Here is a 12,225-nt window from a genome sequence, read left to right as displayed (position 1 = left end):
CCCTCAACTTCTGACGACATCATCTGTTAATTTGCTGTAACTTGTGAGTCAGTACATATATTCTTCTTATATACATACAGGCATCCCCCGAGTTACGTATGTCTCGACTTACGTGAATCCGTACTTACGTAAGCGATAACCGTATTTCAAATGATTACGTTAATTTTCGAATGCGAGCGCGAAGAAGTAGATATTCGCTCGTACAACCTATGGTAGAAAAAATATCGAATAGTTATAGAGTTTTTTACGTGCTAAAAATAACAAAGTGACCCATTTTTGTCATTCCTAGAAGGAAATTTCATTAATTTCTGTAGAAAAATCGCTTATAAATCCCAAGTCAGCAATCAACGTGAAAATTTGCAGTTCTAGCGATGGATGTGGTGGCGTATGTGGTTGCGCTCATTTCTTTACGATACAACTTGTTATACAGCAATCTCTGAAGCGCCAACGCAAAGGTTCGACTTACGTAAATTTCGACTTACGCATAGTCTGCCGGAACGCATCTCTTACGTAACTCGGGGGATGCCTGTATGTGTATATTCTTCATATTCTGTATTCTGCGATGTAGCTTAAATTGTTACTGAAATTAACAACTTATTCGTATGCTTCACTGTCAAAGTTCTTGTAGCCTCCACAATGAAGTGCTCAACACGCCGGTACAGCGACACCATGGATGAGCGGCAGTGAGCTAATGCAAAAACGTAATGCAGTGTTGAATTCTGCAGGATAACAACACCTTTCAATGCCTTCAATAGGTTTATCAACTTACAAACAAGTTCTCAGTACATATCTTGCTCATATCTCGAAGAATTACTCTATATGTACATGATTTAATGGTAAGACCACTTTCACACAAAACGATTTTCCACCGGCTGCCATTCACGGCACGGCACATTGCGTTGCAGAGAGTCGTCTCGTCTGAAAGTCGCCTGAATTTCACGTGAATAGCAGCCGGCAAAAGTCCGTTTGAAAGCAGTCTCAATGTAGCATTGAGTGTATTTCACGCCATAGAGAACCCATCACCGGGCCGGGTTGAAGTGGGCGCCATGCCATCAGTGGTGCAATTCGACTTGTTTGAAGATATCCATAGAGACCAATGGAAAGTTGAAAGAATGGCTCCGTGAAGTGGATGGTGGCAGGTAAAAAGTCAGCTCGTTTGAAAGGGACCAGCTGGAATGTTACAATGTTGGTGAGAGTGACATACTGACAAACCCTTAAATGTGCGTGTTAGCTAGCAACTCTCAAAAGAAAAAAAACGTGGACGCCATGCAACCGGAAAGTAATATATGCGTTTTTAATTTTCTTTCACTCTTTGGCCTTGAATATGCTGCAGACCAGTTTGGCTTTGGGTACCAAATTTAAATCCTCACAACCGTTGTGAGCCGGTTCCAAAGTACCAACTTTATGCAATCGGTTCTCGATACCGTTCCCATGGGCCAAGAACCGGTAGAACCGAGAACCGGAACCGACCCATCTCTAGTGGAAATACATTAAGTTATTATACTTCTATTAGATTAATATAAATACCTTTGAATACCATCTGTTATAAAAATTGTAAAATATTTGTTCTGTCATAATTATTTCAGGTGTCCTGTTGACAATTATGTTTTTCCTGGTCTTGACCGATCTCGGGATGGAGATGGCTTAGAGGCTCGTTTCAATGCATTCAAGATTCCAGAGTCTAATTTCTTGGTTTTTGAAGCTACAGTAAGATCTTGCAGAGAGGGATGTCAACCGGTGAGTTAAAATGATCAAATTATGATATTTTCTATTAACTAATAATTATGTAGCGCATATACATTAAATTATGGAGAATAATACAAGATATATTATTTCACCAGGCATATTGCACAGGCCATGCAGGAAGAAATGAACCATCATATGGCAGGAAGAGGAGAGATGTTCAGGCCCAAGCCTTAAAACTACCAAGTACTCAAAATGAAACTGAGGAGGAAGAACAAGTTAGAGAAATGATTGAGGTAATTAAGTTGCATCCACTTTCCATGTGTCTCAGGTTAGCCATGTGGTATGTACAAGCATGGTGTTTTGACAGCACTTTTTGATTGCTTAGTCTTTACATCCATTGGTCCCTATGAACTGGGGCGCAGCTAAGAATTAAGGCTAGGGGGGCTTTTAGGCACAAATAATACTCAGGGGTATGAGGTATTGCATACCCACCAGGGTACGCAGGAGTTACGGGGGCCCTCCTTTAGAAAATTTTTAAGAATAATGGTTGAAAATGACGAGTTTTACGGCCTTCTGAGGAATATTTGATTAATCCTAACACTATTCTACAAGTAATACTGATCCAAATAAGTAAAATGGATTAAACTAAAAAATTTCTCGGAGCTCTGCGGGGGGTTTTATCCCCCCCCTGCTGCACCACTGCCTATGACCATACAATACTACCTTTAAAGTGGTCTGGGTCTAATAGCCACTTTGTATATGCTTCTTGTCATTTTTGTCATTGTATTTCCAACATTTTAGCATAAAATTTTAAATGAGCATAACAAACTCATTAAGTATCCAATTAAAACTGCCTTCACACTAAAATTATTAATTTTCCTGGTAATTTATTTTACTTTAACTAGTTATGTTGATATACACAAATCATCATCAAAGAGTAGCTTGAAAAAAAATTACTGGGTGGTAAAAGTGAAATTAAATTTGAAAGGTTCAATTAAGGCGGTATGAATACTAACAGAAGATTAAGAGAAATACTTGCGAGGGAGTTGTCCTTTACCTGATGCCATATGTAAAATAATACAGTAGATTCCGGTTAATTGGGGCATATCAGGACAGGGGCACTTTGCCCCAATTAAGCGGCTGCCCCAATTAGGCTAACTCTCTGGTATGCGGGCATAAAAAAACATTGAAATGGTAAAAAGAAGACTGAAGAATATCTATAATGCAAATAAAGTTTATTTAACTATTAATTTGTTTAATAAATCAGTGAGTTTAGTTAATTTATTAACATTTTTAAGAATCATATCAATCTTAGTTGAAAACATTTTTCACAGCCTCGGGCGTTGCTGGATGAATGTCTTTTTTTTAATCCTATGAAAGAAAAAATTGATTTTTAATTAATTAAGAAAATGTGATTCCTAAATACAGTGAAACCTCGGTTAGCAATCGCCTCTGATAACGAACAATTGGGATGATGACCAAAAATTTTGCTAAAAATTTGCCCTGGATTGCGAACAAAATTTCGGTTAGCGAACAGATGTTTAGCAGCCATGTTTGTGTTCAGAGCTATATAAATACATCGTCATCCAGTTACACACCCACTCTCATCGTGGACACACAGCGTGCTGGTGGCACACAAAACGGACTTTACTACGGCATCATTTAAAACCTATTTTTTCACATGTTGGTTGCCATGATGAACCCACAGTTAACCCTATGACCTTTAACCCTCATTATGACCATCAGAGGTAAAAAAAATCAACAATACGGATCCATGAACGGCAAAGCTGACTTTGGCACCCTTTAAAACCTTTAGTTCCACACCTTGATTTTCATGGTGACGTTTAATTCTATTACTTTTGACCCCCATTATGACCTTCGAAGGTCCAAAAATCAACAATGTGGATCTATGAACTGCAAAACCGACTTTTGAACCCTTTAAAACCTATGGTTTGATACGTTGGTTGTCACAATGGCCCAACTTTTACCTCTATGACCTTTGACCTCCGTATTAACCTTGGAGGTCAATTAGTGGATATAAGGACAATACCATTGACTTTGGCACCCTTTAAAACCCATGGATTGACACCTTTTTTGGTGTGGTATTCTTTTAGCCACCCTTGGTTGGTCATTGGATGAATAAATATTTATTTATTTATCATCACCCTTCTGAAAAATTTTTCAGGTTGGTGGTGGTATGAGTTGCAAAATTTGTTTACCATTGATTGGCCGACTAAAAATCATATGTTGAGAAACACTTTTATTTTTGATGGTGAAATGTGTTATCTATAACAGATTTAGCAGCATTCTGGAAGGATGATGTTAGAAATCTTGAGGAATAAGATTAATAGAAGAATGTATTGCAATTTCCAGGTTTTTGAATCACGCTTTGATTTGCTTCGGGATGAAGGAAAAGCAGAAATACTCCAAGAGAGTGTATGCTTAACTTACGGAGAATACTACGGGCTTATCGTTGCTTTGGTGATCATTCTCACTGCCTTGGTTCTCATCACTGCTCTCGCTGCTGTTTGCTACAAGTAAGTAATGTTTGTTCGGTAAGAGATATTTATTTAATTCACAGACACTAACATTCGTGCCTTTGATAATTGCAGGAGGTACTGGTCAGTAAAGATGAAAAATGTGGCTGCTGATCTCAACTCCCCTGCAGAATGCATGTATGCCAATGAGCCAGGCAAGAGCTTCTCTACCAGGCATTTTGGCAACATATCATTTCTAATACCTGCATTACATAAGACGTATGAACCAAGGTGAGATATAACTAAGCTAGAAAAAGATTGGGAGTGTTTCAGAATTAGCTTTGATTCACCCTTTCTATCCTACCTCACCTGAAACTGGCTTCAGAAAATTCCTTGTCACACACGAAATTTAAAGCCCCTCTTGCTCCTGCGGCTGACCAATTTTTCTGTGCTGCAAAGTGTCAAGTGCAGAGGCGTTGCAGCCTCTTGTCTGCGGACTTCTAATTGAGCATTTTATGTATAACTATATAAATGAATTGGTCATGCATCAATATGTTTAGTGTGTAATGCATTACAATAATAAGCTTGATTCTCTCTTCTCTTTCTGTTTAAGTCCACTCCATTCTCTTAGTGATACTCTTCTAGTTCTGAATAGTGGTAGATTGTATTAGTGGCATCTCCATGATATTTTTACACTCTGTACAAATGAGATCCTTCTCATCCTTTAAGCTGCAGTATGCACACGTTTTCTTCTTTTCAATCTTTGCTGCTGTCAATCTGAAGTTGTGACAATTTTTCTTCCTCTTTCGCTTTAATATTTTTATGAGAAGAGAAATTCCCTTCCATTTGTTCATACTGGATGAAGCCATATAAAATATCCCAAGTAAACAAAAAGGAACAACTCGACTACTTTTATCATTTTTGTAGTTCTACCTACTTCATAATAGCTCCTGCTTTGGTCAGCTCCGTCAATCCCTTCTTTTGAGTAAGATACCATTGAATGAGGACATGAGGCCATAGTTCCCTGTTTTTCTTGGAATGTCATATGGCTGGGATTGGTATTTTTTGGAGAACACTGCACGTAATTTGCTGAGCTGTGGCAAGACATTTCCAGAGTGTAAAATGTTTATTCCTCCTCTCTGGAGTTTTATCTAATATGTATATAAAATTCTCATGTCTCGGTTTTTTTGTTTCCAAATTCCTCCAAAAGGCTGGATGGATTCCTATGAAATTTGGTGTGTATGTTCAGTAGGACTGAGAATATGTTGTAAACTATTTCTCATTATTCTTCAGGGCCCATGAGGCCCTGGAATGGGCCCTGAGTCATTTTCATAAGAAATACATGTAAAGTTCATTTTTAATGACTGCAGACCTTTTTTCTTTTACATTTTTAAATTAGTGATAATGGTTACATAAGTTGAGACATATACCATTGGAAAGAAAAATAAATGCACATGCTTATTTTTGCAATCAAATTTTGTTTTTCATGTGATTTATGGTGAATTTAGCAAAAAAACATCCAAAAAAAGCTGAAATTTAGTCGTTTTTGGTTTATTGTCCCCTTGACGACCGTCAGTATTGTTTATGCCGTTTGAAATCTCTTTCTATCACCATAAATCATGAATGGCATGTTCCAAGGAGATGTATTACTACCACGAATCCCTATTATTCCGACAGATGTGCCAATTGAATATAAACGGGTTCAATTTCCAATTAGATTGGCATTCGCAATGACAAGTCTCAAGACCAAACAATGTCTTTTTGTGGATTTGAGGTACACTGTGTTCTTCATACGGACAAAAATACATGGCATGTTCATGTGTGGGTAAACAATCCAGTTTGTTTGTTTTGGCTTAAGATTGATTTACTAAAAATATCGTACACTCCATTGAGCTAAGAGGCTGATACATAACGTTTTTTTAATAGTCATAATTTGTGGTAGAGATGTCATTTGAAATTGATTGATAACTAGCAGGCCACCCGGTGTTGGTCGGGAAGTATAGTACCCAGAGAAGTGGGAAACTTGGAACTGGGAATTTATGGACACATGGCAGGATTTTTAGGTAAAAGAACAAAGCAGGCCTGATGATGGTATACATATATGACTGCAAACAATGGAAACAATTATTTCTGTATATCGAGCACGGGATAAACTTACGCATACCACAGAAAAAAGTTTTGCACCAAGAGTATTAATAGGTAAGAGAAGACTCCTTTTAGTTTTGTTTTACCGGACCTGCTGCATAGACAAAACCCTAGACCGTGTCTAGGGTTTTGTCTATGCAGCAGGATTAGCAACCACAGAAGTTGCATGATATGGCATAAATAAGGGTAATGAAATGAGGATGCATCGGACCAAAACAAAAGTAGCACTACGTGATTTGGGAGTATGAGATGCACCTACAAACTAACTTTGGTTGACAAGTAGACATCCTCTTTTATATATATAAAAGATAATAAAAGTGCAATGAATAAAAAAATGAATGTTTACCGTTTTGTATAGGTCAACATCATTCACAGCATCTTTCTATTTCAGTAATATACCACATCCCCACACTTTTACAAGAAGGTAGTTATTTTTTATTTGACCACCATTTATTATATATTTTATTTATTATTTATTTACTAGAAATAATTTATCTGGCGAAACAACGTTTGTCGGGTAGGCTAGATATTTTATATGCTTCAGTTCTATGGGCCACTCTTGTCAAAGTTTTTGCAGTGATATTTTTATGTGAAGCATCAACTTCATGTGTTTGTCACTTGAAAAGAAGCTATCAAAACATATATGGTGATATTTTTGAAAATGGCTGTGCTAGCTCATCAGCAGCTGTGTGAATATGTACATACATACTTTGAAAATTAGCCTAAATGTTGGGTGACATTGATTAGACAGACTTGTCATTTCTAAAGCCAATTAATTTTTTATCATCTCAACTCTATTTGAATCTTGAAATACACTGATTTTGAATTTTGGATCAAGAATTGTGGCAAAAGTGAATAATTGTTCTTTTTCCAGCAGTTCATACTGACTTTTAATAGAAAGCAGCAAATTATTGACAAAACCTTGTAGATGACTATGCAAAAACTTCTTAGTTTTTAGGGAATTAATAATGATATTTACAAGTGGGAAAACTTAAGAAACTGTGACTGCACGTCCACTAGCAAGAAATGTTGCTCCTTCAAAAACATTCAGAACATTAATCGATTGCTTGATAGCATCCTACTGTGGTGGAACTATGTCTACATTAAAACTCAGGTTAGAAGCAGCTAATGTTATGGCTTGCTTCTGTTCATTTGAAAGAGGGAGTTCCATCTTGTGGGTTCATCCTGGATGAGCTTAGAATCTAAAGTGGTGAAAATAATTTTTTGAATTTTGGTGTATTGATGGTATGCGTTCAGAAGGCTTTCACGAGACCCACCATTTTTTTACTATTATTTTAACGAAAATTGCGATCCTTTTTCATCTTTGACTCGTCATTGCGGAGACGTCGTTCCGCATAGAGAAACAAAACTGACGTCAGGGGAAGCCCGCATCCGTGTAGTATTCGAATCCATGATGATCTTTAAAGATTCCGATGAGTGGAATAGTTCGGGAGCTATAGCCGAATGCGTGACGTAAGGTACCCCAAAAGTCGATTTTTTCCGCCATTTTCAATTTTTTTAGGGGTTTTGAGGGGGAAATCGGGGGTTTTCAGAGCTTTCCCCCGATCATTTTCGGTCCCCCAAGTCGAACGATATCTACCTATTCACCACTCTAGGCCCGTTTCACATGGACGCGGGTGATCCGCGCTTCGCACGCAGTTAACGTTCCACTGACATTAATGGAAGCTTCCACACGAGTGCGGACGGTCTGGTCCGGTGCGGGGCGGAGGAGCCATCCCCTCCGCCCCGCGGATCATCCGCTCGCGTACGGGCCACAGACACAGCTTTGTGCGGACGGCTGATGCGGACCAATTAGATTTGTAAGTAGAACTAGAGCGAGCTTGGAGATAACAGTGCGTCTTTTCGCAATGGAAAGTCTAATTGACACTGGGAAAATAATTGAAAAAATGATATTCATCAGCACATAGTTCAGTAAATATGGTCACTAAAGCGGGTTTTAATGTTCATCGTGCCACAATAGGGTGCACCCAAAACCTTCTTTGATGGGCCGTGTTTTCTTCCGCTTTTTTCTAACCTGGTATACAGCAATAGCTTGAATTGCACTTGGCTTAGTGACGTTCTTCCACCTTGGCAAGCTACGCACAGCTGAAATAGGGTAGTTTCCTTCATCAAAGAAAACGAAAGGCATTGATTGCGATTCGTTACCCACCATTAGTGTATCCATAATATACTAATTATTTGGTTTTAGAAATCCCAATTTTGGCGAATGGCAATGGCAATGGCAATAATTTTAATCGCATTTGAAAAAGGCGAGATTGGCGCTCATGCGATGCCACTCCACGTGACGTCACAGGAACCTAGTTTCTAGGAGTTTTAAATCGCCTGAGATTACCAATGCATACGTGAGGCACAGAGCTCAGGGAAACGTCTCTTAATAATCACCTATTAAAACTGCCTATGGTCGGAAAGTTTCCTTCGTTTGATAAGGTATTAATAATCCTTATTTAAGCTAAGCGCTACCTGCTAGCCGGGTACTCTGCTACCAGCCTGCATCGCAGCGGCGCACACATCCTCGCCCCAAGGTCACCTCACTTGCGGCAGCGGGAACCAGAACGACGTCATACGGGGTTTTCCCGGTATTCATACTTAGCCGTCGCGTTTTCGCGCGCTTGAAAATTTTCACTTTTCATTGAACCGCGAAAAATAGATATCGTCATTTAAAAATCTAAAAGCGTGAAATGCGTACTCCAGGAGTAATAATCTTTCGATTTAGGCAATGAAGAAATAATAGGAAACCACCCTATTGTGTTTATTTGAACAACGTCCGCGTCTGTTCGTCCGCGCCTACGTGAACAACCGCGACCGCTCTCCGACCCTGGCGTGACCCTGACACAACTAGAGTCCTCCACGTTATTTTTAGTCAACTACGAACGACGTGCGTGCGACAGTGTATGGCGCGAAATTCAAAGTATTCGAGATCGTACTTAAAGCATAATTGTTCGAGATCTCGAATATCGAATACTTTTTAGTATTCGAGTATTCGCGGATACTATTTGCACATCTCTACTTTGGGTATAAACATTTGGTAGCTCTACAAATTAAGTCAAAGTGATGCCAAAAAAATAATATCTTGTAGCAAAATTTAGATATCACTACTGTAGATGGAAAAGTGACATCAATAAAATATCACCTGATATTGTAGTGGTAACTGGCCAAAATTTGGCTTGCTGATACAATTTTCATAGCATGTTTTTGAAGCAGATTCCGCAAATTGAAGAGAAAATGATTTTTTTTGGCATTTTAATGACACCTAAATTTTGATTTTAAGTTGGTATCACCAATAGCTGCCTATTTAAAATGGATAGGGTATAACTGGTAAATAATCTTTGGTGATGAAAATGTTATCACTTTTTATGTATAACGTATATTAGCAGTGTTTTTTTATTTAAAATAATATCAAAAAGGTGTAAGTATGCTCCTTGTTTAGTCACAAAGACATCTCATGAAATGTCCACATCTCTCATTACAGATCACAAGGACAGGTTAACATTGTGACACGGCAGGATGGTGATGATGAAGATCATGTAGTGTCAGCAGTTGAAAAAACTAGAGAAGGCAGAATTTTTGATGATCCAAGTGAACCAATCTACACGGACCCCTCTCTTTTCGAACGTTCAAGAAGTCTGCGAAGCATTGCCATCTCTCAGATAGGCCAAGTGAACCACAGACAGGAAAATGATTGATGATAATGGTTGACGCACACGTGGGACTGTTAATGGGACTGCATAATGCAAAATCAACATTCTTACAACAGTGTAACTTCTAGGCTCATGAGTATTGCTTTCTTATTCCTAATTATTACAAAAAATCATGCTAGATTTTCTTCCACTGCATTCTGAGTGACAACAAAGGAGTTCATGTGATACCTACATTGCATGTGGTTATAGAAAAGTATTATTGCATACTTTTTGCGTGGTACTTGAGTGAATGCATGGTATAATCATATGGAACTTAAAAGTGTAAGGGCATTCCAGCAGTGATACCAAAATTGGGAATAGGTTATCCACTGTCTTATAGTTAGAATATTTCCAATTGACCTTCAGCGTAGAAAAAAATAAAAAGTGAATATTGCATCTGATTTTGAATGCTTTAATCCCACATTTATACTTTTTCGAATAAAATTTTGTAATATGCAACAGAAATCATATAAATTCCAATAATGGTGTTTATCCATTCTGCAAATTTCATGCTGTATGCATGCTTTTTCTTACTTATCAATTATTTGCATTACCTAGGTACCTATTGCAAGTATGCACCGTTATTACCATTAGGTTTAAAACACCAGCATGACAGAGTATGACTATGATTGGAGCCTAAAAAGAATTATTGCATGTATAATTTTCCTGGGAACCCTCTCCAGTGAGCTTGTTTTAGGTATTTGAGCAGAAATTTCTTGGTTACATTTTTATAAGTTAATACAAATGCCATTAGTACTTAATGTGGGTGGTTTCATTCTGCAGCTGGTTGAATTAATTCCATTAGTCATTGATTATCTCAGAATTCAACATACTAAACATGACCATGAGGATCAGGAGAGGGGCGTATATAAAGTGTATTGAGGAAAGAGGAAGATATCAGTCTGATGTCCTAGAAAATATTACCAATATCTGTTATTTTTATTTCCTTAAAATCATTGTACATTACCGTAAAATGAAGTCATTACATATGAATATTTATTTAAGTTCTAATGTAACATGAGATAACTTGAAGATATTGGAGAGAACTTGTAGCAATAGAAACTTTAATGTAGCCAAAGATGGCGGGGACTTCCATTCATGTAAATTTTCATACCCATAATGCCTACTCAGTTAATACTTACACAGTTGAGTGGTATACTTAAATAAATGCAGTGGGCAACTGTTCAGCAAACTTTGTTGAAATTCAAGTTTAAATATGTATTTCATTTCTATTTTTTGTGACATACTATTTTCACAATGTACAAAAATGTCCTCTTTCCATTTTTACTGGCTGTAAAGAGCAAGAAAAGAGTTTTAGTTGAAGAATAGTTACAAAAGAGTAATAAATTATCAATTTTATAATGTCATAGGTGATATGTCATTGGTTCCATCCATTGTTTTTTTTAGTAAGTGCCGCTGTGCCTTTTTTGGGAGAAACTATGTGAATGATAACAATGTGTTCAAAATCTAACTTACTTTTTATGTGGAGGCTGCTTCTTGTAAGAGCCAGAACTATTCAGGGGATTTTCAAAACATCAATAGATAGGTACTCAAACTGACATAATGGGATGTCTTTTATTCAGCCCTGATACTGCAATCCACTGAAAGAATATAGCGAATGGAGAGGGAAGATAAATCGCAACGAAAGTAAAATCTCTCCCAATTCAGCCGTTCTCTCATTGGCTGGAAATAAAAAAATCTAAAAGAGGCTAAAAGCTGCCGCCCATTTTTCATGAGTTGATGACGTCATTAGACTTTAGTCCATTTTACTCCTTCTGGAAGAACTGCTCATCGAGTGAAAGAATCTCTTACAAGAGTGTAAACAGCAATGAACCACATGAGAAGATGATGTGCAAGGCAGATTAGCATGGGAGGAGCGGTGAGTGTATTGGCAGGAGTTCATTATGTCATCAACATACCATGAAAGGCTAAAGCTCATCACTTATTAGCTGAGATATAGATATTATACTTCATAGCTCGAGAAGTATGCGATGGATCAAAAAAGAAAAGAGATTCATGGGTCTCTTTAATATTCTGACTACCTATAAGTCGAATCAACAATAATGAAAAATAAGTGAATGAAGCCATTCTTATTGATGTATATTAATATATTACCCCTTTAAAAAATTCTGAAATACGTCGTGTTTGGGCTTGCTCTTTTTTTTAAATTTATGCATGCAAAGCATCTAGTACTTCCATATATGTGCCACATTAATTGC

At 37.6% G+C, this 12,225-nt stretch overlaps 1 protein-coding gene across 1 annotated transcript in view; it reads left to right on the top strand.

The window, feature by feature from the left end:
* The window catches only part of LOC124171439, a 78,040-nt gene extending 66,667 nt beyond the window's left edge, over positions 1-11,373 (top strand). The window contains exons 16-20 of the mRNA XM_046550609.1: positions 1,587-1,737; positions 1,842-1,979; positions 4,060-4,223; positions 4,299-4,454; positions 9,799-11,373. Coding sequence (XP_046406565.1) covers positions 1,587-1,737; positions 1,842-1,979; positions 4,060-4,223; positions 4,299-4,454; positions 9,799-10,012 — 823 coding nt within the window. The 3' untranslated portion in view covers positions 10,013-11,373. The remainder of the gene's footprint in view (positions 1-1,586; positions 1,738-1,841; positions 1,980-4,059; positions 4,224-4,298; positions 4,455-9,798) is intronic.
* The last annotated feature ends 852 nt before the right edge of the window (positions 11,374-12,225 follow it).

This window comes from Ischnura elegans, chromosome X (genome assembly GCF_921293095.1).
Source record: "Ischnura elegans chromosome X, ioIscEleg1.1, whole genome shotgun sequence".
In the NCBI taxonomy this organism is placed as follows: domain Eukaryota; kingdom Metazoa; phylum Arthropoda; class Insecta; order Odonata; family Coenagrionidae; genus Ischnura; species Ischnura elegans.
The sequence above is the reverse complement of the archived record's forward strand: the minus strand, read 5'-3'. Positions and strand labels throughout refer to the sequence as shown.